This window comes from Haemaphysalis longicornis, unplaced genomic scaffold (assembly GCF_048455015.1).
Source record: "Haemaphysalis longicornis isolate Haplotype H1 unplaced genomic scaffold, Haemaphysalis longicornis Haplotype H1 scaffold_3, whole genome shotgun sequence".
In the NCBI taxonomy this organism is placed as follows: Eukaryota; Metazoa; Arthropoda; class Arachnida; order Ixodida; family Ixodidae; genus Haemaphysalis; species Haemaphysalis longicornis.
In genome coordinates this window covers 96,406,878-96,433,272 of record NW_027526335.1, presented here as the reverse complement: position 1 = coordinate 96,433,272, position 26,395 = coordinate 96,406,878, and the positions used below count along the sequence as shown (strand labels likewise).

General features: G+C 45.9%; 1 protein-coding gene across 1 annotated transcript in view; it reads left to right on the top strand.

The window, feature by feature from the left end:
• LOC144174910 (ras-related protein Rab-32-like) overlaps nucleotides 1-9,895 on the top strand; it is a 44,944-nt gene extending 35,049 nt beyond the window's left edge. The window contains exons 2-6 of the mRNA XM_077703892.1: nucleotides 781-909; nucleotides 1,416-1,494; nucleotides 1,923-2,104; nucleotides 5,259-5,402; nucleotides 8,874-9,895. Coding sequence (XP_077560018.1) covers nucleotides 787-909; nucleotides 1,416-1,494; nucleotides 1,923-2,104; nucleotides 5,259-5,402; nucleotides 8,874-8,984 — 639 coding nt within the window. The 5' untranslated portion in view covers nucleotides 781-786 and the 3' untranslated portion in view covers nucleotides 8,985-9,895. The remainder of the gene's footprint in view (nucleotides 1-780; nucleotides 910-1,415; nucleotides 1,495-1,922; nucleotides 2,105-5,258; nucleotides 5,403-8,873) is intronic.
• The last annotated feature ends 16,500 nt before the right edge of the window (nucleotides 9,896-26,395 follow it).

Here is a 26,395-nt window from a genome sequence, read left to right as displayed (position 1 = left end):
CGTTTTTTAAGAGGCTACATCACGGCATGCCAAGTGAAGTATAGCTTCAGCAATGTTATAGAAATTGGGACAAGATCTTCTCAAAATGAAACCAGCGCGACATATTCAGTAGTTTAAAGAAAAATAATACTACAAATTCACCACGAAATAAAATAGTAAAATATAAATATAATGCGAAACGACGCATGTTTGACGTGATCTTCCTCACGAAATTAAAATATATTTATATCGAGTACTATGTAGTCTGGTTAGGAGTCGGGAGGGAAGGTGAATCGGCTGCACTGGGAACTTGAGTCACTCGAATGAGCTCCCATACCTCGCCATGAAACAGGAAAGGGAATATACAGAAGGGAAGAGAGAAAGGAAGACAGCAAGCGTAAGAAAGCAGCAAATTCCAATTCCGGTTAAGCAAGTCAGGTCCAGCAACCTGTGGACGACCTGTATGATCACGAACGTCAAAACTGCAGCACCGTAATAGTGAAAGGGCGTGAAAAGCCTTCTGAGCTTGTCGAAAGGTCGTCTCAGTCGAAGTGTGTGTTCTTCGTGTTCCGAGTTTATTTGTTGTGAACTGCCATTTTCGATTACTCAACGAGGAAACGAGCCTTGCCGTGAGAATTTTAAGAAAGCGGTACATCTCTTCAGCTTGTTACGGCAAGCAATTTTAGCCCTTTTCTTCCACAACAACTTCGGTGCAATATCAATGGCTAGAAAGCTGCCTAGAATATAGTGAGCACGGGCTCGCCTGCATTTTTAACGCTAATGACTTGGTTGCGGGCGCAGGGCACGATGAGCGGTCCCCAGCGCGAGCACCTCTACAAGATCCTGGTCATCGGCGAGCTGGGCACGGGAAAGACGAGCATCATCAAGCGATACGTGCACCAGTTCTTCTCGCACCACTACCGGGCCACCGTATCCTTGGTTGACACGGCGCCCCTATTCACCCACTCGCTTCGCCAGCTTGCCTTCTTCTCTCTTTTCCTTGCACTGCGTTACCAACAACAAATACAACCACAACTTTTAAATTGGGGAGGGTTGACGTGTGGGCTAGTTGGTATTTTCACATTCTTCAGGCACAGCACACTGCATAGTGGGGAGGCAGATACAGCGCTGTGCCCGTCCACACTTCGTGTCCTGTTCCAGTGCGCTGCCTAAAAGGGCTAGCAACGGCAAAAAAAAGAACGTATCAGTGGATAAAGAGTGTCACTCTCAGTCTCCTATTTTCGCTTTAAGTTGTGGCTCCCCATTACCTCAAGGGTACCAGAGCGCAATATATTCCATCACCGAGTATGCTAAAAGCAATCCACAAGTGCTTTGGGAACGCCGGTCTGATCGCTGTATTTAATGAAATGTGTTCTTTCTGGCACTTGGCTTTAACCAACATTGACTTATGCATCCTTGACGCGAGGGCTTGACAGATCGGCGTCGACTTTGCTCTGAAGGTCCTAGAGTGGGATGCAAACACCCTCATCCGTCTCCAGTTGTGGGATATCGCTGGTGAGTCGACCCTTAAAACTACCGGTCCAATGCAGCATTTTAATATGAATGAAAGTATTCGGCATAAGTTTTAGGTGCATTTTCTTTGCCCGTCCGTGTCTGTCTCACATGGGTAACGAAACAAATTCAAACCAAAGGTTAGGTTAGGTATGCCCCTCATAATAACTTCCGATGCGATTGAAATAAAATGCTGTAACACAAAAAAAGAAACATGCAAAAACTACGCGATTGACAAGAACAAACGCCATATTTTTATTCTGCAGCAGTTAAAGGTATTAGAGTTCCTGTAAATTTAGCATATTAACGCGAGAACTATTGCTTTTTTCTTTTGCTGCAACTTCTAAGCCTCTTTCATATAAGTGCCATCACGGCATCGGCGAAGAATTTCGAATGTGACATTTCTATCGTACCGCGCTCGCGTTGTGCAGGCCAGGAGCGCTTCGGCAACATGACGCGCGTGTACTACAAGGAGGCCGTGGGCGCATTCATCGTGTTCGACGTGACGCGGTCGCAGACCTTCGAGGCGGTTCGCAAGTGGAAGGCCGACCTGGACAGCAAGGTGCAGCAGCCAGAAGGGACCACCATTCCCTGCGTGCTTCTGGGAAACAAGGTAATACATACACGCGCTCCCCCCCCCCCCCCCCCCCCCCGCCCCCGCATCCGCACTACGGCGTGTCTACGGGCAGAGATCGAGTTCAGGGTGTGTCCCCATAGGGTTAATTCAGGAGGAAAAAAACTGTAGTTACCATCTGCGTGGTGGCGTTAGCATCGCTGTAGCTGGCATGAGCCGGTGAAGGGAGCGGCTGACGCGTGTATACTTTGTTTCTCCCTGCTTCCGAGAGGTCATATATCAAGAACAGGAAACAGGAGTGTGAATTACGTATTTCTGCGCACTGTGTATGCTTCGGTGCAGCTCGGGGATTCAGCAGCAGCCAACTTTGCTTGGTGTGCATCGTGGTGTTCCGCAAAGAGGGAGCTGCACTGGTGGTGCCATAGGCAGCCCCGGCGGCAACAAATTTGCTAGCAGATCAAAAATGCCGGAAGCATTACCCAAAGGGCTCGGTAGGGGTGGAAACAACCTGGTTTGGTGTTTCTATACTCACTCTTTCCAACGTGCAGAACAGGATCGATCGGGCAGAGTGACTAGTTATGACTGGTAAAGCCGGCGTTTACAAAGGGCGAAGCAGCATGCACTTCGGGTTCGTAATTCGTATTTCTCTGAAACTTAGCCACTGCGGCTATGATTCCAGCCAGAGATTGTGTTAGAACAATTTTTTGTCTATTTTCTTCTTCGATTAAAAACTTCTCTTTACTACGGTGGGCTTCCACAACCATGCTTATGATGTCTGGTAGGTGGGCTTCGCCACGTGAATGGTGTTACAGCGGAAAAGTAAGCTAAGGAGGGAAGAGGTCTGTATAATGAGAGCTCGTCTACTGGTTGGTACCTACGAATGAAGCATCACGGCATTGCTCTGCCTCGCGATCTTGAGGATCGGCCGGACGTGCATGGTTTGCTTCAGCTTTCAAAAGCCTTCAACTAGACTTTCCTTGCACGCCATCTACGAGCCGCACCAGCGCACCGTGCCAACAGTGTTTCGCGTTCTTGCTGTTGTGAGCCGGGAAGAGGCTGTTTGTTAATTAACGATAGTCTTCTTGGGCTACCTCCACGCGAAATTTTCGATCTGTCTGCCACTCCAATCAGATAAAATGTTATGTGAGACTGCTCATTGGTAGGTTATTGATCCTCTGATAATCTGCTGGATAATTAGGGTTGTTCTTTTTTTTTTTACCAGACTCTTACACCCCGAACATTTTTCAGGAGATTCGGGTTAAACCGATTTTTTGCCCGAATGGACCTTTTCAAAGTAACGATCTGCACAATTGTGATCTGGCATTCCACCGTTCTCAACCAGTACTTGTTGGAAGTAAGCGCACATACACATCTTCCGAACTCATTGAGTATTAATGACTACCACCAGCAACTTCAGGCTGGCAAATGCTACCCTGACATTATTGTGCCTAGCCAATGGAAGCTGTGTTGTCGAGAGAACATTTTGCCACTTGAGATACGTTCAGCAATCAGACAGGCCTAGAATGAAGATCGACAAGTTGCGCAAGCAGATCGCAATAATGTATGTAAACAAGGATGAGGGAGCAATAGATGACCAGCTTTTCGATAATAGAATGTTTTTTAAAAGTTATCAATGCTATTTACAGTCATTATTCATTCATCTCCGAGCAAAGGTCAAATTTCGGAGAGAATTTAAAAAGAACCCAGAAGTCCCCCCGATTACCAGCTTGAAATAAACACCAATTGGAGTTAAAAAGCTCGTGATAACCCCTAGAACAAACTGAGTTATTAAAATAACCTTAATGCATCTATCGATTTAACACGCAAAAACCCTAATTTCCGAATGGTTTCACAGAAACACCAGATTTCTCCCCGAATATCAGTTCGAAAACTATCACCCGACATTTATAACCCCCGGATTTCGAAAAAATATAAATCCCAAAAACCGAACAACCCTATGGATAAGTAATCGGCAAGGGGAGAGGGAGCGGGAGGGCAGGAGGTAAATTATTATACACAGAGCTAGGGCAGAGTGGAGGGAGAGGAGGGTGGCATTGGGAAAAAGATAGTATCGTGACGAGGAGGGGTGCCATCGGAATGAGGGAAATATCTCGGAGGTGGGTGGGGAGAAAGGAAGAAAATGAGAATGGTAGAGGCTGAGGAGAATGAGGCGATAAATAAAAAAGGGGGTGGAAGTGTGGAATAGAGAGGAAGGGAAGACATAAAAGCGAATAATAAAAGGGTACTAAAAGGGGCATAATGCGGACAGTGATAGGGAGATGTTTAGAGGAAAGCTGAGACGGAGAATTGAGAAAAGGTAAATAAAACATTAGGGCTGATAGGGGAGTTGGGGTGAGGATGATTGGTGGTGGTGAGGGATTAGGAGGACGAAGATATGAGATGGATTATGTGAGGGGAAGTGGGAGGAAGAGAGGTAATGCAAGATGGGATGAGAATAGGGGAGGATGACGGGAACTGGAGAGAGGAGGAGAAAGGAGCTGAACCCGAGACGGAAGATAACGGGGAAGGACATGAAGGGGAGAAATGGTGGAGGAGAGAGACAATTGGTGGTAAGAGTAGGAAAGGGAACAGAGGAGAGGGTTATGAGGTGGAGAGGAGTCGAGTGCGTGGGAAGCGGTATTGGAGGGGGATAGAGAATTGGAAGTGTACGAGGGGGATATAAGGGCACAGGAGGAGAGGAAGAAAAACGTAGGAAAAAGATATCGCTGTTGACAGGAGGAGAGGAATGGAGGAGAGTGGATTTGGATGGATCGGAGAGGAGCATAAGCGGTGTCATAGGAGAGGGGAGGTGCTATGTGGCAGGAGATACAGAAACGGCGCTGTCTTTCGAGGCCACATGCCAGGTCGTCTGAATTATTACGTAGCCATTCAATATGGCGGATTAGTGACAACGCATTCAACTTCCAATATTTCTTATGGTGCACACCACCTAACATCATGCAGTTCAAACTAATTATTCTCAAGTCACCCTACTAGAAAAAATTAATTAAGGAACTTGGAGTAAACTTATTTCCCAAAACAGATGTAATTAGATATCTCGTAATGCATATGTTGGAGTTCCCAAGTAACCACTGCGATTAGCTGCAGTACTTAATGTTTACTACATTTTTTATCGTAAAATGTGCTAGTTGGCACATGCGAGGGTTTTGTTTTGTTTTCATTTCTCTTGCAGTGTGACATGTCTAAAGAGGGCATTGTGAACAACCCGAGCGCAATGAACGAGTTTTGCAAGGAGAACAACTTTGCCGGTTGGTTTCTCACGTCAGCCAAGGAGAACCTGAACATCGAGGAGGCAGCACGATTTCTTATAACACAGGTATCTACATGCCGAGTGCATAGGGCGACTTGTGGTTGTCCTGTGGTAAAGCATTTTGCCGATGTTTTAGTTTACTTATACAGTAGCTGATGTTGCAGTGTAAAAAGAAATTAGTACGTCGAGTTTGTACCATGGTTACAAGCTAAAACTTAGGCACGAAAAATCAGAGGCTTAGGCCCCTGAAATAGGCACTAAACATTGACATTTAGGGATATATAGGCGTGACATACTACCGTTCAGGCGTTTACACACTCCGTTGATATTCGCTTCAGCAGCATCTTTCAGGGCAAATTTTCTATTTACAGTGGGCACGGAGGACAAATCTATGGGGTAGTAATTTTACTTTTTTCTCGAAAAGAAGCTAGACAAGCATTGCCATTTCAACACATTTACGAAAAATATAGATCGATTTCACACTGTGAGAAAGGCTATGAAAACTTTGACAAAACACCACCATCACAATGTTTACTGGCTCGAAGTAATGCCTCTTTTCAGTCTATATTTGTACACCCATTCTCTGCTGAAATTGTGAATGCGTACTTGTACTTCTGAATGTTCAATGACCAAACCCCTACCCTAACTCCATCTGGAATGCCGTAATGTTCACCACTCAGATCCTTTGAAGAGTATTTTAGCACAGAAACTCGGGTAATTTTCAACCAAGAGAATTTAAGCTTCAAGATAGCCTTGTCAGCATACAATCTATACGGTACTAACCTTTCCTGCACCTCCAAAATGAGATGTTTCAAGTTGCTGAATGCTTTCTGTTAAGAATGTGAAATAATCACACAAATGTGACACATTATCCTCAAGTAAAGCGTTGGGTGAAGTAGTGCGGGTGGGATGATCTTGCTGGCAGTAAGACGGTTAATGCCCACGGAGTTTACTGCCCTTAAATGAGTTCCTCCGGGGATAATGGTGGGCTCTGGCTGGTGGTTGAGGCACATTCGGTAATTGCTGCCTGCAAATACGAATGCGTCCCGAAGAGCACTTCCTAGCCTGCAGCTGTTTTTTCGTTGACCGACAAACTTTCTCAGCCCTACGTAACCCCGATGAATCCCGTGAATACTACAGAGCAGTGGATAAAAGCACTTTTATTCTGGCTGAAAGAACTGAGAGAGAGAGAGAGAGAGAGAGAGAGAGAGAGAGAGAGAGAGAGAGAGAGAGAGAGAGAGAGAGAGAGAGAGAGGATAAACATCTTTAATTTGGAGCTTAATGGTTCAGGATGGTGAGAGCACCACCGGTGGGGGGCGTCCGCTAGTCCGGGATGCCCTGGTCCTTGCTGGCTGCTCGTGCCTTCTCTATCAGCAAGCGCTGGGTCGAGAGGTCCGAGCTGGACAGCCGGTCCACCCACTGCTCGTACGTGGGACGGGGATTGGGTGTGAGGGATGGGGATTGTTGGCACTCCCAGACCAGATGGTACAGGGTGCCTGGTTGGGGGCAAACGTTGCAGGTACTATAATACTGGGTAGGGTAGATATGGTGGAGGAGGGTACAGTGCGGGTAGGAGTTGGTCTCTAGCCGGCGGAGTGTGGTCGCTTCGGCTCTGGAAAGGTGGGAGTTGGGTGGAGGGAACTGCCGGCGCTCGTGTCTGAAGTGAGCGAGAATGTCCACGTAGCCATTCAGTGTGTGGGGGGCCTTCTAACAGAAGTGATTCTAACAGAATTATAAAGCCAGGAAGGCTCTTGGGAATAACGCCATTCAGTAAGTGCATGCTATACAGAGATAAACAACGCTAGAGAGCACTCAAGTCTTCGGCACTATCTCTCAGACCTGGGTTGCAAACTCCTTTGAAAGTTACCCAGCACGAACATGACAGTTGCCATGACCAGACCACTCGCAAGGTGCGAAGCTTTTCAGCATTAAAACCTCCATCTCTTGTTTCTTGTTCGTGCTACACATGCTCAGTCCTGCTGCCCGGCAGCGTTCTTATGATTCAATGCTGGCTGTGCATGCGTTCGTAGTGCCGCCTTGAAGCTTTCATGATTCAGGTGTTCCCGTGGCGTCCTCCCAGGAAAGTTCTTTGACCTTTCTTATTAACTGGGCACTGGAGTATGAATCGGTGCAGATTTTTTTTTTTTCATACATAGATGTGGCATAGATCCGATAAGTGTCGCTGTAGCACACAGCTCCAATTATTTCTCTGGAGATCAGGCAAAAATAAAACTACTTCCTCTAATAATTTTCTGTTTTGGGTGTAATGGGGAAGGGGGTGATAGTTGTTTGGGTGTCCAGTTTTACAGATGCAGCTCTGATCATCCCTAAAGTTGCATCCAGACATAGCCATCGCTAGAGTTACGTTGCACATGTGGAATTATTATTAGTCAATAATTACCAGTGAATTGTAGTGGTTTGGCAAGTTGTGTAAAAAACCAGATAGACTGCTCTCACTGTGAGTTGTAAAGCAAAGTGAGGTCTGGATGCAATGGTAACTATCTAGCGTTATGTCTGGAAGTAACTGCAATCATCACTAAAGTTGCGTCCAGACAAAGCCATCTGTAGAGCTACGTCCAATCTAATTACTAAGTACATCCAATTACTAATAGGAGGAGGAGAAGGAGAAAAAAAACGTTTATTGGAGCTGAACAAATAAAAAAGAAAAGCAATTACCACTAGGAATTCTTAGCACTTACTATAATTAGGCAGAAAGCAGAAGTAGTTTGTCCTGTCAGGTAACATTGCCACTAGGCAATAATAATTAAAAGTGACTTCCTGAAGACAGTAAGCGGTGCTAATTTGGCGGGTTGGGTCAAAATCAAGACTGCTCTCCCCGAACATTAAAAAAACGGGCATAATTGGACTCCAGCCATTCAGCATATATATCAAAGCACCCAGACGTAACTTTAGTATCATTCTTATTATGCCCGGACAGAATGCTAGCCACAAACTAGCAATATTTATTTAAACACGATGTTTAAACACATTTCACATGATCTCCCCGTCACACGGTGTTCGTGACAATTTCGCCGAAGTGCACACGATAAAAACTGCTTCAAGCCAACTACCCACCGCGGTGGCTCAGTGGCTGCTGAGCCCAAGGGCGTGGGTTTGACGCAGCCATTATGGCTGCTGTGCAGGTGGAGGCAAAAAGCGAGGACGCCCGTGTCGAGATTACGAACATGTTGGGAGCCTAAGAGTGTGGTGCTTTGATTTTGGGGTTGTGTTGCAGTGTGTGTAATCTGCCCCGTGAAAACGTAAAATTTGATGGTGATTGCCAGGTTTTTTTTTTACCTTTGATGTATCCTAGTACCTTTGTTTTACCAATGAACGTGCTGAACCTTTCCTGATTGGACCTTAAATGGTTTGTATATGATAAATAAATAAATAAAGATCCCCAAGTGGTCAAAATTAATCCGGAGCCCTCCACTGCGGCTCGCCTAAAAGCCCCGGCGTAACTTTCGCGCATTAAACCCTTCAAGTGTGAATTTGAATTTGCTTCAAACCAACTTTCTTTTTCTTGGAAACACGCAGATTCTGAACAACCAAAAAGGGATGAACCTGGATGATTCTGGGCAAGGGTCCGTGCCACTAGACGGCACCCCTCCACTGGGGCAGTCGGTGCCAAGGAGAACGTGCTGCTGACCAGCCGACCACACGCCATCTAGTCTTGCCTTCTACAAGCAGGAGATACTCCCGACGCCAAGGAAGAAACAGCACATTTTGTCAGTTTAGACGTGCCTGTATAGTCTTGGTGGTGAAAGGATGCTTGCTTGTTTTTTTAAAGGTTCACATCACTTCTCCTCCATGTTTCTAAATGTATGTTTTGGAGCATTGGATGTGCACGTTCACATGCATATTGGAAACCAAGATTGCTTTGTATTTAAAGAGTTTGACACATAACCCTAACGAACACAGATCGTACAACTCGAACATGTTTCGTTTACCTTTTGATATGAAAGCACTGCTAACTTGGAGATTACTGCCGCCACACAATACTCGTCAATTATGTCAGTAAAAATGTGTTTCAAAGTCACACCAGTTGTTTACAGCCATACCTCATCAGTACGAATGGGCTTGTGACCTCTAAACAAAATCTCCTAAAGGTGGATCTTCATCCTGAACATTACCTGTGTTAATGCGGTGTGGTCGGTGTGTTGACACGATGCACAATGACCCTTGACTGCAAAACGCACTCGAAACACCACTGATGACAGCCATTATTTTTCTAAACAATTAAAACTGTTAAAAACACCTCATTGTGCACTTCGACACAAAGTTTGACAATGTGCGATGTATGTTTCTTCCACCTATGAAGATAATGCTAACAGGTAAAACTGAGATTCTTTAGATTATAAGTAGCCCTTAGTATGTCCCTCCTCCCTTTCCCTCCTCCGGCTATTATTTGTGCTTTGTGAAAAAAAAATAGTGGAGTCTTGTTTCCTGTTGTGTATGTAGCTGGTGTTGGCTGAATGCTCCAAAAATTTTCTTCTGAATGATTTTGGTTCCTTATTTAATTATGTCATCTCAAATAAAAACAGCTGTACATGGGACAAGCAGTTTCGGTGTTCATTACAAGAAGAGACAGCTTTAGCACTGACTAAGACATTTAAGCCCTCCATGTTTTAGCACTGAAATGGAAACTGCTCAGGGGCAGCGGGTGCAATCAATGGTAGATGCGAGAGGAGACAAAGATTTATAAAAGAACAGCAATAAAATTTATGCAGAAGTAGTGCATAATAAAACAAATGCGCGGAGGGTCGAATGTTCTCTGCATCTCCAACGCTTCTTTATCGGAGTTAAATATTAGTGCCTGTATATTACGAGTCCCACACTTAAACTTCTGGCTTCCTGAAAAAATCAATTAGCTTGCAATACAACTTGCTTTGCATGTGTTCTCTGTTTGCTTCAATAATTCATGCGCATGCGTATCGGCGTGAATGATTGAAGCAAACAGAGAACACAACCAGACCACCAGACAAAAATGCCCGTGCCCTCACCCATTCCTCAGCAAACGTCAGGAAATAACACTGCGACAATTACAAGCAGGGACGTACGTACACCAGGTTCGAATGAATTTATTGTTTCCCACACAGTGCACCGCTCTATGCAAATTTTGTCCACAGGTATAGGCACCCTCCAGCATATAATTGTAAAGTGCGCTCACAACCCAGCCCTACCACCTCTCTCCACTCGTTCCTTTCCTGAGCTGTGGGAGACACTGGTGACCAGCTGTCAACCGGAGGTCCAGACTCTCCTGGTGACACGGGGCCAAGATGGCTAGGGCAATGCATGGATTCCCGGACTAGGGTTCCACTCTCACTTTTGAGCTCAATAAAATGTTTTCTCTCTCTCTCTCTCATTCATGCGGACTCCGTTATTTCTTGCGCAGTGCGACATCATTACAGAGGTCATGCATATGTAAAAGAATGTACACAAGCTACAGTAGTTTGTCACTGCAGTGCTACAATGTTAATGGTCCTAAGAAACTGGAGCAGTCGGCATATTGAAAAGCTTTAGATGGTCCTTACAAAGTGCCCTTACATCCAGCATTGTCACAATGGTACTGCATTATAATACTTGAAAGATGCTATTTTCTGAGCTGTTATAGGACGGTATTGTGCTACTATAGGACGGTAATGACCTGAACTCAGGTAAGAAAATAAATAAAAACCACGGGATTTGAATATTAACTTGTAGTAGTATCAGGTTTAAAGGGATTCTGCAACACTTCTGATAAACACTTCAATCTTTCCTTCGCGTCTAGGAACACTGTGGAAGCAATAGTCACCGCCAGCTTGGAGGGGCACTGCGTAATTCGCTAGTCTGTTTCTACTTTGCTTTTGTGGCTTTCTTTTTAAGGTGGCTAGCGAATGCGTTCATGGCTGCAACTGAAGGAAAGCTGGCCAATAGCCGCTACACCGCTGTAATGACATGCCAAGACCACGAAAGAGAGAAAAGTCTTTGAGCAGGCTTCCAAGTTATCTGGTGGGCGTAGGGCAAAAATGTTTGGCTGGGGTACCTTGTGACCCTCTAATCTAAGTACTGGTTGTGTTGGTTGACTACGTTCTGCAAGCATTTAGGATTTCGATAAAATCAGTGTTGTAAGGTGCCTTTAGGAGCAACCATCTGACAAGCTCAGTTTTTGCCTTTGTAGCATAGTTTCTTGACTGGCATCTACTTAGCTAATCAACAATTTTTCATTTTCATAATTTTCATCAGCTTTATTGCTATAGCCTGCATTCAATAGCGAGGCACGCATGCAGACAACCATGTGAGTGCGCTGTTACTGGTTACGTCGGACTCCGTGGGATGGCGGCACTTGTCCGTGCTAAGCGCATGATATGGGTTGGACATTCCAAGCTCTAGCCCGCCGAACGCGAAGTAATGCCTCGACTCCAATGGGAGTGCGATTAATAACAACTGTGTTGACACCACCGTTGAGAATCGGGTTGAAACGGAGCAGACGACACACGCCGGTGTTATATTTTTCTTCGGCATGCGGCCGCAGTGGCACAAGCCGCGCCATGTCTGTGGCGCTTCGGCCATGTCTGTGGCCATTTCCAGCGTTGCCAAGCGAAGAAATTGACAGCTAAACTTTTCAATGAATACCGCTGATACTGCAATTGTAAATTTGTAGGTATGCTTCCAAAACGCCCATTTCAGTTTCTTGCCGCAGGCCATGCCTTCTATAACTCACTACAGCCCTAAGATGACTGTGGGGTTAAATCACTGATAACAGTCAACCCTCGATGTAACGAACTTCAATGTAACGAAACCCCCGATGTAACGAACCACACACCATGTATTTTCACTCTCTGTGTAAAGAAGTCTCGTTTGCCGAATTTTCAGTGTAACGAAGTTTTATGAACAACTACAGGCCCGCAATTTTCTTTGTAGGAGTAAATTCTGGGAGATGCAATCACCGAAACGGGTTCTCGATAAAACTCGAACGGCGGCTCGGGCCCCCTAATGCCGCGGATGCAGCGAGCTACGGAGTACGCGAGCGAGCTCCTTATTTATACAAACTCCCTGCCTACAAGGGCCTATGGCGCCGCCGCCGTATGCCGCCGCTTTGCTCTTTGTTCCAGTTCGCTCATGCTTGTTGGGTTCCATCGCTCCGGCAAATTCTGGGCAAAGCATTTGTGTGTGTTTATCAGCCTTGCACGCGCGTTTGTATTAACGCCCGCGTCCGCGATTGCGCGCCGGCGGTGGCTTCTCCGTCGGCCAGAAAGCGACTCTCGCCGCACTCGGCAGTGGAAGGAGCCAGGCGACTTTCACTAATGGGGAGGCGAGCACCGTATGGCGGGAGCTTCGAAGCGCTCTGGCATGCTGGTTGGGCCCTCCAGAGATGATTAGGCTTACCACAGCGGAAGATATTAGCGGCGAAGCCCTTAGGGGCTCCGGCTGTCGGTGTCTCATCTCGTCGTCGTAGCCGTCGTCTCATGTAGTCACGGTACCAAAAGACCGGGACATTCCTTTACACCTCGCTCTAGAACGTAACGCGTGCAAACAAAACACCACCGGGACACTCGTTTACGCCTCGCGCTAGAAGACTTCGTGCTTCAAAGACACCAGACATTCACAGCAAAGCTGTATACCTCTACCCCCAACGGTTTCATCTACATTGGCAAAAACGCCGAGGCGCCAAGAATACACTTATACACTCCATGCTTTGCCCGTCCCCAGGTTTCACGTTAGTGGAGGTGACCCGGGATTTTAGTACGCGTTTTTCCCCACGGAGATAATACGTTCTACCCCGAGGCGTTGGAAAACAAGTGTCCTGGTGTGCCCATTTTCTTTAAGTCTGCCTTGCTTCTTTTAGTTACCTCGGCTATCTTTGATTCTCCTGTTTTTTTTCTTTGTTTTTTTTTTATATTTCCTTTTTACCTTACTAGTCTTCCTAGATGTTGGTGTTTTTAGTTTTCCTCGACATAAACACGTAGTTCCTGACCCGTCGCAGAACACCTGCAATGCATTCTCGGCCCAATTTTTGTATCATCCGAACACCGACCATGTTTTACCTTGCGCAATATTTAGTATCAGTAATTAATTCTATTTTCACAGTCATGCATTGTCGAATAACTTTATAATTTTGTTAATCAGACGAATTCTTGCGAAAAAATCTGCGTATCGTCTTATTCTGAGATGGGTGTACACCCAAGGAGGCCATCGGCCGAAACTTGGCACACCTCTGTTTAGGTTATCTCTCCTACTTTTTTTTTCGACCTTACTTGCTCCAACCAGAGTGTAATGGATGTTATGGATGTGCTGAGCCCAGACACAATGTTGTCTACATTAATTATGAGGCTGCGCCGCACTTCATAGCCTAGCTGTAGCTTCGGAGCGATAAACCCCAGAACTTGGCCAGTGTGATTCAAGTTTTGTTGGTGCCGAAAATATGTGAAATGATGATGCTCCCTGTACAAAGCTATTTTGACGCACTTTATAAAAAAGGGTTCAAATAAATTTGTTTTGGGCTACATATTTGGAGGCATCAGTTTTCTGGCGTTCAGTCATTGCAGCCTTGCAGTATGTTATTTACTGAATCGTGTCCACAGCTGGACAATAGTTGGCGCAATATGAATTATTCCATTGTTTAATTTTTAATGTGAAGGAAGTGGGAGTGGCCTCCACATTCTCTCTATTATTTGTTCCACCGTCGTTGAATCTGTGATGAATATTTTGAGGACGTCAGTGTTTGCTTTTTTACTATAGAGTGTGCGAATGTTTAAACCTCGCCCGTTTGTGGTTTGGAAACATATCAGAGCTTACAATAGATCGTGGATGAACTTCGTGAATGGTGTATACGTAGAACAATATCCTCAGCATAATGAATAGACAGAAATCAACCAAGTGGTACATCGGCGCTATGCTTGGAGAAACAGCAAGGAAGCTAAATTAGGTCTTATCTAGAAAAATCAGTGCATCCAAATTTTCAATGCACTAAGAAACTTTTCATCGTTTCAACTTGCAAAAGCGGGAATGAGACCTACAATACATCCTTTCAAATCGAATAAAGGGTCCTTGTGTGAAATCAAGTAAAACTTTGTGTTTTGTTCCCCAAATGTTTAAGTACTTTAAATGTACAGAATTTGCCATGAAGAAATTTTTTCATGAGTGGCATTTCATACTTAGCCTTTCGCGCAAAGAAAGCAAGTCTAAAATTTTGACATTAAATAAAAGCACGTCGACAAAACAAGCTCAAGCCTATTTTGCCCGCAGTACAAAATGTTATTTGGATAGATTGCCTGTTTGTATTGGTCTTCCTCTTTCAAATAAAAACGATGCAAATACGTCGGGGTGCTACCGAGGGCTGTTTGGGCAAGAACCGTGTAGCTAAATGAAAGACTAGCGGTAAACAGAGCAGCGAAAGCAGAGCTCTCTTTACTATTAGGTTCGGGTCGCTACTCGTGTTTTCTGCTGTTCACTAAACGCGGTATCGGCTGCCGTAACAAAGGTCGCCGCCCACACTTGCGTGGGGATGCCTCGTTGTTTTTTTTTTTTTTTTTTTTTTGAACAGATGTGACACTTTTCAAGTAAGTATATTACGTAGCGGCAAAGCAGATGACACGAATCATGAGGAAGGTGAACAATTTACATTATTTACATGGTGACCATCACATAGCTCGTTCGTCATCGTCGTCGCAGGTCTTTGGTCACGGTGCTGGGGTGTACTGCCCACCTGAATGTCCCATTGCAATATTAACACAATTGCATATTAACACAATCAAGCAATCACTGTGGCACGGTTGTGTCACTACAGCGCGGATTTAACGCCTACATTTAGCACTTCTCTAGTAAAGTCATTCCCGCTGTCCTTTCGCGTACTGAGGGGAACGTTAAACTTGTTTTCAAGCATTACAACTATTTCACCATCACAACTATGTCTGTCTGCAACGAAATCTACGCGGAAGTAAAAACGACGTTCTCCTTTATACATTCACTTTTTAGTTCCACTCGTGGGACCAGCTAATTGTTAGCACACATTCAAAGCTTTGCTTTTTTTCATGGACGCATCAAACTCCCGTAATTTTGTCGCACTGGTCGAGTAATGTTGTCTCGCAATGTTGACACACCGGTTTTCCGTATTAAAAGTTTGTGTGGGCACATCCTATGGTTAAAATCGGCTTGGTGCTTGTTGCGGCACGTGTCTAAGCTGCTAAAGGTATCCGAAATCCGTGAAGTGATACGCTTGAATATTCTGGGGACGTCGGTAAGATGTGGTAACAGAACCATTATGGACTTTCCTTCCAAGAAAATTCGACCACTTTCTCAATTTTGATGCGAAGACTGCGAAAACAATAGAGCTGGTGGTATTCACTATAGATTTACCTTTGCTTTTCTTCGGTCTCCCATCTTAGCGGTAGATCGGGCACTGATGCCTCCGAGCGCACGCTGTCTTTCTCAACTAGAACACCTTCACGTCAGAGCTAACATCATCACTATGCGCAGCCAATCCCCGACGCGCGCCGCCCCGCCCGAACATCTGTTTCAGGACGCCCATTCCCCACACCTGCTCGTCAGCTCCTTGCCTCGTAGCCACTTTCCTCACACTTCTTTGCCTAGCATTTTCCTCCTTTCCGTCTCACTGCGACGAATTTTGAGCGACGCCAGGCACGTATTTAACTCAAGCTTAAACAACTCCGGGAATAGTAAACCACTTCAACATGATCTTCTGATAATTCCCTTAATAAAAGTTATCTATCCGCTTTTAAGAAGAAAAAGTCAAGACTAAAATGTCTAACTTGACCAAGTAACCCGTCACGGTGGGTCAGGGACAAAGGCGTCGTGCTGCTGAGCCCAAGGACGAAGTCTCCATACCGTCCGCGGTGGCTGCTTTCCAGATGAAGGCAAAAAGTGAAGACGTCCGTGTGTCAAGATTTCGGCCCGGATTAGAGATTTTAAGACCTGTGGTCAAAATTAATCCTGAGCCCTCCACTACGGTGCGCCTTAGGGCACCATTACAGCTTCATTGCTTTAAAGGAGCCATGAAGACAAAATACAAGTTGGATTTATTAGAAAGACTGCTTAGTCCCGATAACAATGATACCTATATCATCGCAATCTTCGAACAAATAACCGAGATATTGAAGAAAACGTGTGAAGCCGTGGCGACCCCCTAGCCAATTTCCCGCAACTTTTCTATGACGTCACGGAACCTTGTTTGTGCGATTGGCGACCGCCTAACGCACCTGTCACGATGACACATGACTGGACGTCTGTAATGGGGCCTCTAGTTCCATTTGACCGCATCACTTGAATGCTACCATGCAGTTAACGCACTGAAAATTATATTTTATTGTTGGCCCGTATGACGTCCTTCTTGCTCATAACACGTCACTGTGGCGCAAAATTTGAAAGTGTTTAAATACTTCTTGCTTTTTTTTTTGGTAAAAAAACATGTCTTGTGTCTCTAATGGAGCGGAGTGAGATACTGAATCCTATTTGTTTCAAATTAAACGAAGTTGTATTTTCTCTTCATGGCTCCTCTAAACCCCAAAATATCGGCTCGTTCAAGTAATTACACGATGTTCACCACTCACTTCAGCGTGCCTTTGAAAGGCCGGATTCCACAATCCCAGCTAACAACGCTCTGATACTGTGCTTTGTTAGCCCTTACCACGACCTTATCATGCCACGCACTTTTCGCGCTGTGAAACTTCGTGGGCATTGCCCTGACGGCGCTGACGTCATTCGCTTCGGAAATGATGGAATCGTTGAACAAACTCGTGAACGGGACGATTGTTTTGTGTAGTTATCTTAACGCCTTCCACAGTTAGCTGCAATCCACACTATAGTCAGGTAACACGCAGCAACTCGTCATGACAGCACGGCGGTCTATCGCTCTCTCACGAGGGGTAACACCCACAATCTTTTACGCCTGTTTGAGCTAATCTCAGTTTTCTTTCAGGGTTGTTACTTTAAAGGAAGTGAAGACAATATACAACTTTGTTCAATATGACAGAAGCAGCCTTTAGTAACTCAAACAGCTTCATTCCAGCCACGAAAGACGTTTTTTTAACCGGAAAAACGCGAGGGATATTGAAAAACGTTTAAATATAGCGCCACAGTGAAGCAATAGTGACGCAATGGCGCGAAAAAGATGTTGTTACGGCATAGAGAAGTCACCTAAAAGTTGCTGGGGAGTCGCCACTGCTTTAATCTGTATTACTTAAAATCTCCATTGTTTGTTTTGAAGTTCGCGCTAAAATTAGTGTCGTCGTTATCTGGACAAAGCAGTCCGTTCATTAAACAGACTGCTTGTATTTCCTCTTCATAGCCCTTTTACACAGTCGGATTTAAAATACATACCAGAAGTATGCATTGATAGCGAACTTAATTCTTTCCCTCATATTTTTGTTTCTACTTAGAAGGGTGAGCTGTATTTAACTATTTGGGAAGGCTGCTGTAAGGTCCACTTATGAGCTTAGCGGCCAGGCGCCCGGGCTGCGCGTGAGAACCCGCCACTCTGTCTGGTGGCCCAGCACTGTAAACTCTACCCTGCAGCCATCGCCAATTGGTCACGGCGCGCACGGGAGACGGATTGTCTGGTCCACCGTATACCACAGGGATAATCCCCCATTGAGAAAGCAGACGGCGCCGCCGGATTCTGGGAACCGTCTGCGTGACGCACGAAGGTGGTGGGATTACCGGCGTCGAAGCGTGCGCCGCGCAAGACACCATTGTGAACGCGCCCCGGCCGGCACAGTGCACTGTCGCCGTCTTTGGCTCTCACCCCGCGGGGTCGCACGCACCTGCTCGTCTGCGAGCTTGCCGTTGACCCAAAGATGGCGGCGCCTCATTGAATATTCCGTGGCGTGCTGAGTGACAGCTGTCTACGTGAATTTGGGCACACCCTTACGCGTGTACGAAAGCTACAGCGGCGTTCCCGAGAGAGGGTAATCTCGAGGTTTTATAAGGCCGAACTTGGCCGTTGGTAATCGTTCTTGTCTGAGCGCCGAGCTGGGCAGTTCCCGGTGGGACAAGGAGTCTCGACCGTTGAAGCTAGGTTGGGATTTGTGAGCCCCCTAGAATAGAGGTTAGGATCGCGTCGGAGGTTTAGGGTGCAGAGCCGTACCGGGCAACTAGACGGATCCTGCTGCGAGACAGGGTCTCGACGGTCGTTTCTCGAGCGGTTTGTGTACGCTCCGGGAATAGGAGAGTTAGACGAAGTTGAGGAGCTCGAGTGATTTGTGCGCACTCGGAGCTAGCGTCTAGCTGAAGTTTGAAGTTTTTCCTTTTTCTACTCATGTACCCAGTTTTCCTACTGTAAATAGCTGTATATAAACTCCTCGTTTCATTTAATCAACCTCAACGCCTCGAGTTCGATAATTCGACCGCCATCTCCAAGAACCTCAACACCATCGCCCTGCCAGCCTCCTGTCAAATCAACCGGAGCCCGGGCGATTGGGTTCCTGATCGACACCGGACTTCGGGGAAACGAACCACAACCATCTTTACTGCTGCCTTAAAACACCCCCCTTTTGGTTAATGATCGGCCTGATTTCGTACTCCTCTACTTTGTACCCCTCTCCTTTTCCCATTATTTAAGTGCGCATACTGAAATGCTGTTTACTTCATCAAAATTATTCTCTCTCTCTCTGTTTACCAGCTTGTATCTCTAGAACCAGTTTTCAGTTGTTAATGCTAATGAACGAATATGAATGTGCTTTTTAAAAAGGAAATTCTCCCAGTACTTGAATTAACAGCTGTTTCTCGACCTCATCATGGCGGCCAAAAACACCACGAACGCCGCAGCGCCATCCTAGGTGTTTAAAAACCGTGCTTTTAATGTGAATGCGAGAAGACTGGATATAGTTGCCGAATCGCTTTGGGAACAAACGCTGCAAACTTCCTTTGAAAATAGGCCCCATACAACGTCTCAAATACAGCCATTTTTCGAGACCATACAACGTGAAAGGTCGTGCATTTTACCGTAAACTTTGATGAGAGCTTCGCAGATAAGAACCTCCTGTGCGATCTCTCCGCCAGCAAGGCGAGAAACCCAACACGGCTACAGTCCCCTCGGCAGACAATTGTGTTCCAATTTAATCTGCGTGTATTTAACCAGAGGCGAACAATACTACTCTTCTGCGTGCGAACGCAGCAGCGTCCCAATCTTGGTTACATTTTTATGACGTCTAATATCTTACATGAACAAAATGGGAACAAAATGGACAACACAGCGCTCTATAAAAAACAACCTTTATTTTCGCACTCGCAGAAATACAGTGAAATGAAGCCGAATTCCCGAAAAAGACGCCCCGTAACAGCTCCCGGGTTTTAATCTCATAGCTCAAATACGCAATTTCTTTCCTTTCATTTATTCAATACTGCAGGCTTACAAATTACAGTCAGGAAACTCACCACTAACAGGCTCACAGAATGCATGCTTACGCAACTTTCCTTGCGCTTGAAGTGATAAAAACCTCTTCAAAAATTGATCGGATTCGCTGATTTTAATAACTCCTTTAAAGCCCGTGTCCAACAAAGAAAAGTTTGAGAACTGCATTTATAACACTGAATGGCCTGTTGCTGCCGTTGTCATAATAATGCGAATTTGCGCGTTCACGTATTCCGTCATTTACGCAACGCTATGACCTCATTATTTAGAAGGAATGCGTCTTCAAACAATACCAACATTAGTGGACCAGAGAAAGGTTCGAGTGTTGTAATATTTTTGGAGAGGTTGTGTGAGCGTGCCTCCACCTCGAAAAAGCGATTGCGTGTATGCCTCATGGCTTAGCACAGGCCATATATAGAGTATTGCAGCACGTTTCAGGTTTTGCGCCCACTTTCGAAATCTTCGCTTACTAAAGTAAAGTTCACAAAATAATGTTGATTTTGATATTTATGTACTTAGCACTGGGTCGGGTAAACCATACTTCACAAAGTTCTTGTATCTCTCCGTACACGGATCCTTTGCATGGTCATTTCGGTACCGCGAATGTGTAGCTAAGCACAGGAGAAAAACTATAACGTATAACAACAAACCATACTATAACAACAAAACTATATAACGAAACCACAACAACAAATCTAAGGACAGGAGAAAAACTATAACGTATACGTCAGTTTTTCTCCCGTCCCTAGCTTTGTTGTCTCGGCTGTATTGTGCTCCAGCTACACTTCCCTACTTTTTCGGGCATACAATACCAGTCTCTTTTTTTTAGGTTTTGGTTACCAGATTCTAGTGGCAGTCAACTCTTTAAATACTCGCTAATCCATCTTGATTGTCCTTCTTCCTTTGTTCCTAAGCTTCACTTGCAAAAGTAAGCGGAAAATATCGTTTAGAAACCCTCACACGGTCCCGCACGTGTAGCTCATTGATTTTCAGTGACGTTTTTGCCCAGGCAGCGATAAATTCACACGCTCGATAGCATGGAGGATTCGTTGCAAATATATTTTCGCTGGATATTGATTCTCCTTTGTTTTTACAAATGAATTTCGCAAGGTTTACAGGTAGGCTGCCTAACAGTTTTGATTGATTGTGAGGTTTAACGCACCGACGCAACGCAGGCGATGATGCACGCCGTAGTGGAGGGCTCCGGATTAACTTTTACCACCTGGGGATCTTTATCGTGCGCCGAAATCTCGAACACACGGGCGTATTTGCTTTTCGCCTCTATCAGAAAAGCGTCCGCCGCGGCAGGGAATCGAACCCGTGCCTTAGCAGTGTATTCTTCAATAACTCGTGACTCGTTTGATAAGCACCTACAAGACACTGCAGGAAGCTGTGTTCGCAAAATTTCCACCAGACCGTTAAGAACACAAAGCAACTGCGAACAGCCAAACATTGGGTGCTGTTGTAGAAATATTTCCGCCATAATTTTCGTGTTTGCAGGTGAACTCGGTGTTTGGTTTACATCGACAGGTCGCAACAGTTTACTACAGGGGTTAGTTTCACTCGTCTTGTGTCTGTCGCCACCTGTTCATTGCCAATATAACGGTGCAGGCGCCGACGAAAATAACATGTTTGCCAGTCAGGAAGTTTTGCGGCACCCCCAGCTTCTCACTTATCCCACGAGTGTTTTTTTTTTTTTTTTTTGCTTTATACACGATGTAAAGGTTACTTACTGTTTACAAGAACTGTTCACAAAATATAAATTTTCTAACCGCTGTTTTAAAACGCCTAACGCGGTGAGAAAGTCGACCTGTTGCACTTATACATGAATTTGCAAAGCAAAATAGCCTGGCATAGAAACAAAAACACAAGGTTAGAACACGCTTAGAGGAGGAAGGTTTGAGCACTTTAGAGGGAGTTTCGGGTGGCAGTCATGGCAAAATTTACGTCGATACTATGGCTATTCTGGGTGTGTAACCATGTCTCTAATCACATGTACGAGAAATCGTTGTTTCGGTGGGTTAATTTAACATCCGGGCTTTGCACTAGCTGTGAACGCCAATAACAATAAAAAAACATCCAAAGGCATTGCTACGTTACAGCTGGTAACAGTACATTATCTTCACGTTGCACAACGAGATACCGAACAACATGGGGTATTAACTGGACTGGTGTTCTTGAAACAATGATGTTCTTGAAACCATTCGATTGATTTATAACTTGCAAGGATTCCGTTATTAATTTTTTAAGTACATGTAGTGCCTGAAAAAAAAACATTGTCCACAACTTACTTTTCTGCATTAAACTAGTGCACCGTGCTTCTTATTACCGAGATTTGGGATCGCCCAATGCTGAACCTATTCTCTGTAAACGAAACTCCAGGTAAACTGGATATATTTCCCCGGTATCTTCAGGTTTCGTTTAACGAATGTACACTGAAAACTAAGCATAAGCCGCCTTATAAGACAAAAGATATTCCAAATGTTGCAGTGCACTGCAAGTGCGCTCTGGGTTCCAGAGATGCAGGTGACGTCCACGATGCTGGTGTTCGAGTTAAACAACGCGTGCGTGGACTCACCTAGGCTAAGGCCTCTGGCGCGACTGCTTGCTGTCGGGAAAATTGATACGTCTGGTGCGCGTTATCGCTTTCGGTTGTGACCGTATCGTCCCGCAGAAAATACGATAAAAAGAAAAGCATATGGCCGGAGGGGGAAAGGATGCCAGCAAATACGTGGAGGGAGACCAGTCTGCGAGGATGAGCTAAGGAGGAAGGAGACGAGCGTGAATGATGTTGAGGAAAAATTGTAAAAGAGGTGCCGCTATGTGGGGAGCTAAGGTGAGGGTAACGGAGAATGAAAGAAAGGACGGCGCCGAACAGATAGGGGAAGACAGCACACGAAGCGCTATTGAAGCAGAGGCAGGATCGGAGAGGAGGGAAAAGATGGGAAGGAGAGAATGTCGTATTGGGAAGGGTTGTGGAAAGCAGTGTGAAAAGGGAGCGGGGAATTGCAGTATAGCGTGCGGAGGCGGCGAAAGGAAGGAGAGGAACAATATTGAATTGTGGGAATAAAGAGAGAGGGAAATGATAGGATTGAGGGACGTTTGGGGAAGAGAGGGATTACTTTTTCACACTACTCACGTTGGAATCGTGGGTGGGGAAAGCCGAAGGAGAAGGACAGAGAGGAGGAAGTGAAACCACATGACACGAGGGGCAGGACGGAGGAAAAAAAGAAACATCCCCCTCGCGAGGGGCACGATCAAATGCAGAGCATTTCTGCGGGGGGGCGCGCCTGCAAGTCGTATGGATTACGTATTGGTTGTTGTTGTTGTAATTGTTGTCTTCCAGCGTAGACATTGTCGATGAAGTCGATGGTGAAACGTGCCGTGAACCCCCTGCCGTGGCTATGACGCAACGTGGCGCGGCTATGACGCAACACAATCCAACACAATCCACTTTAATCCAATCCAATCCAAATCCAAGCCAATCCAATCGAATCCAATCCAATGCCCCTCGCGAGAGAGTGTTATAGCGCCGAAATCGCCACCACGCGAACGCGTGATGCTGACGTCACGATCACGCCACAGATGTTAGCGACCGCAGCGCGCGCGAACGACATATGTGGTTTAAGCGCGAACCGACCACGGCGAAAGAGCGCGATGCGAGCGCCCCACCTGTTCTTGCGCGCGAACCTAACGCGGCGAGAGAGGGTGTTGCGCACGTCCCCACCTGTTGTGCGCCCGAACCGAACGCGGCGAGAGAGCGCGTTGCGAGCGGAGAGAGGGCGAGGAGGACGCGGGGGAGAGGCCGCACCTCTGGCCGACGGTTGAATGAGTCAAGGATATAAGGCACGTTCGTAACCTTCCGTTCTGTGTCGGCTTTGTGGCTCAGTTGGTAGAGCACCGTGCACCTTGCGTTCCGCCCGCAGAGTCGTAGGATCGAAACCTGGCGCCGGCAAGTATTATTTCTTTATATAGTGTAGGGGGAGCGATGCGGACGCGGACTACGGACGCCAACGCGGGTGACATCGTGAGTTACTGAAATGCTCTGCATTTAAAAAGTTCTTTTCGTAATACTGTTCACAGCCCCAACTTGCGTGGTTTTCTCGCGCCTATTCGATATCTGGTCCGCAGTTAGATGCCTTTTCGGCACAAGAGCGTTACGTTCTAGAGGAAACAAGTACCCTCCGGCGACTCTCCCGTACCGGGAGGAAGGGCTGCCCATCTCACCCAACTCATTCATTTTCCCAGGACGTTTCCCCTCTTAGTCATAACCCATCTCCCATAAACGCCCATTATTGACCGAACGAGTGGGCCACTCTCAAAGCGACCAAATCGGATCCAAGGGTCAAAGGCCTTGGCAAGCACATCGGTGGGAGGCGTTTGCTATCATTCTCTGGCGATAAAAAAAATAACGAAAATGACCAAAAATGGAAAATCTGCATTATGGAATTGTAAAGGCCTGCAGCTCATTTCGAAATACCCGCTGCTCTTCTTCACCGCACCGTCGATGTCTGCTATGGTGATTGCATTCCATGGTGCCGCTTTCTCTCCGCCCAGCGCCTATCACACCCCCTGTAACCACGACCAGTTGCCGTCTAACTCGTGAGTCTGCGTGCCTCACTCGGCAGGCTAAAACTTCTTAGCTCCCATCCCATGACATCATTTACCGCATCTATCGGCGCCCTGGCCATCCTTCCTGTCCCACCTGCTCTGCCTACACATCCATCCCTCATTCTAATTTGAAATGCACCCCATCATCTCTTGTCCCATCCCTCTCCTCCATCACTTCCTCGGAGCACTAGTCTCCCCCGCCGACAGTAAACATCCAGGCTGGCCAGGAGCTCCCTATGGACTTGTGCACTCCATCCGCACGAACATTCTGCAGCACTGCGTGAACCCGGTGAATTGAAGATTGAAATTAGGACCTGGACCTAGGTCCTGCGGGCAATAAAGTTTTCTCTCTCTCTCTCTCTCTCTCTCTCTCTCTCTCTCTCTCTCTCTCTCTCTCTCTCTCTCTCTCTCTCTCTCTCTCTCTCTCTCTCTCTCTCTCTCTCTCTCTCTCTCTCTCTGTCTCTCTCTCCTTCTCTCTCCCTCCCTTCCCCTCTCTATCTCTCTCTATCTATCTATCTATCTATCTATTTTCTATTTATCATCTATTTGTCTGTCTGTCTGTCCGCTTCTTAGCGATGGCGAACTATAGGAAACTTGTTCCATACAGAAGCAAGTGCATCTGATGTTTCTGCTGACGCAGCCCTGGCATTCCGCTTATGGGCACTATAGAATACAATATCGTTTAATCTCATTTAAATTCATTCATGCCGGTGAAATTTCAGATTTCCTGGATTGTTCCCGGAAAGATGTGGGAGGGACTAAAATGTAAAATGTCGGTTACTCTGAGGAAAAGCAGATCGTAGCGACTGCAACATGATCAATCAATAGTAATGGGGCGTACAGCGACAGTTGACGTTGGTCTGTGTGATCAGGTTTTTTTCAAGTCGTGTGCGCTTCTCTTTTTATTGATCAAATTATGCATCCCCAAATTTTAATTAAGAGCGAGCTCAATCAATTTTAATAACTGGAGAGGCCTTCTCGGCGGTTGAAATTGGTGTTGTTCTTGTTTGTATCTGACAATATTTGCAGAAAAGAAAGATCCATGGTTTATATTATAACTAAAGTATAGGAGAATGAGTATACTGCCGATTAATTATCGTCACTCTGGAAAAATAGCGAGAACTATAGCCCGTTTTGCGAAGTATATAAACAATATTTGCATAATACACGAACTGCCTCATGGAGCTGATCTGCGCTTGAAGATTGCCAGTGAGTTTTTGGACAAGGAACACTGTTGCCCGAGAATTGAACGGTAGCAATGTGATCAAAAGCGGATGGCGCCTCTGAGGTAGGGACGGTAAGGCACTACGATTTTAAACTGCCCCGGCAATCGTGAGATCAGCGGGCCTGGATACGGTCGACGAAGACACTTTCAGGTCCGCGGCTGTAGGTGGAATGGCCACCGGATTTTTGCTCAGCAAACACTGGCAGGCGTCTTTCGGCCTGTACGCCACGTTCAATTTATGAGTGAGTCTATAAATACGTCGATCGAAGAATCAATCAACACAATATTTATTCCACCGAACAAAATTAATGAAAAATCAATGAACCTATTCACTGTAAAAAATAATTTCAATCAATAACTTCACTTGATGCCGAAACGCGCAGATTCTTCATGTATTCGCCTCTCAAATACTTTTTTCCTTTGGAGAAAAAGAGACCGGGATGAGATTCCAGAACAAACTAGAAGAAAGAAATGTCTTAGGAGAAAAATAACACGCACACACATACACTAGGGTCACGGAAATATAGGTTTAGAGGCTTGCATGTTCTCAAAACTTAAACACTCACAAGCGCAAAGTACACACGGCAGCTCTAATTAAGCACTGATCAGGACCTGACTGTGCATAACCCGTCGGATTCCGGGGAGGGTGTGGTGCAGGGGTAGAGGGCAACCAAAAAGAACTCGTCTTGGTGGAGTCCTTACATGCGGTCCGGCTACGAGGGGCATGGGTGGCAGCTTCTTGTATAGGCGCAACCTTCGGTACTGCGTCGTAGGCGGGAGTGCCATCCAAGAAAGTTCCACGGGAAGGTTGGTATCAAGACCACGGCATATTTATCGTCATTACTTTCTCTCCAAAATACACTTGGCGGATAT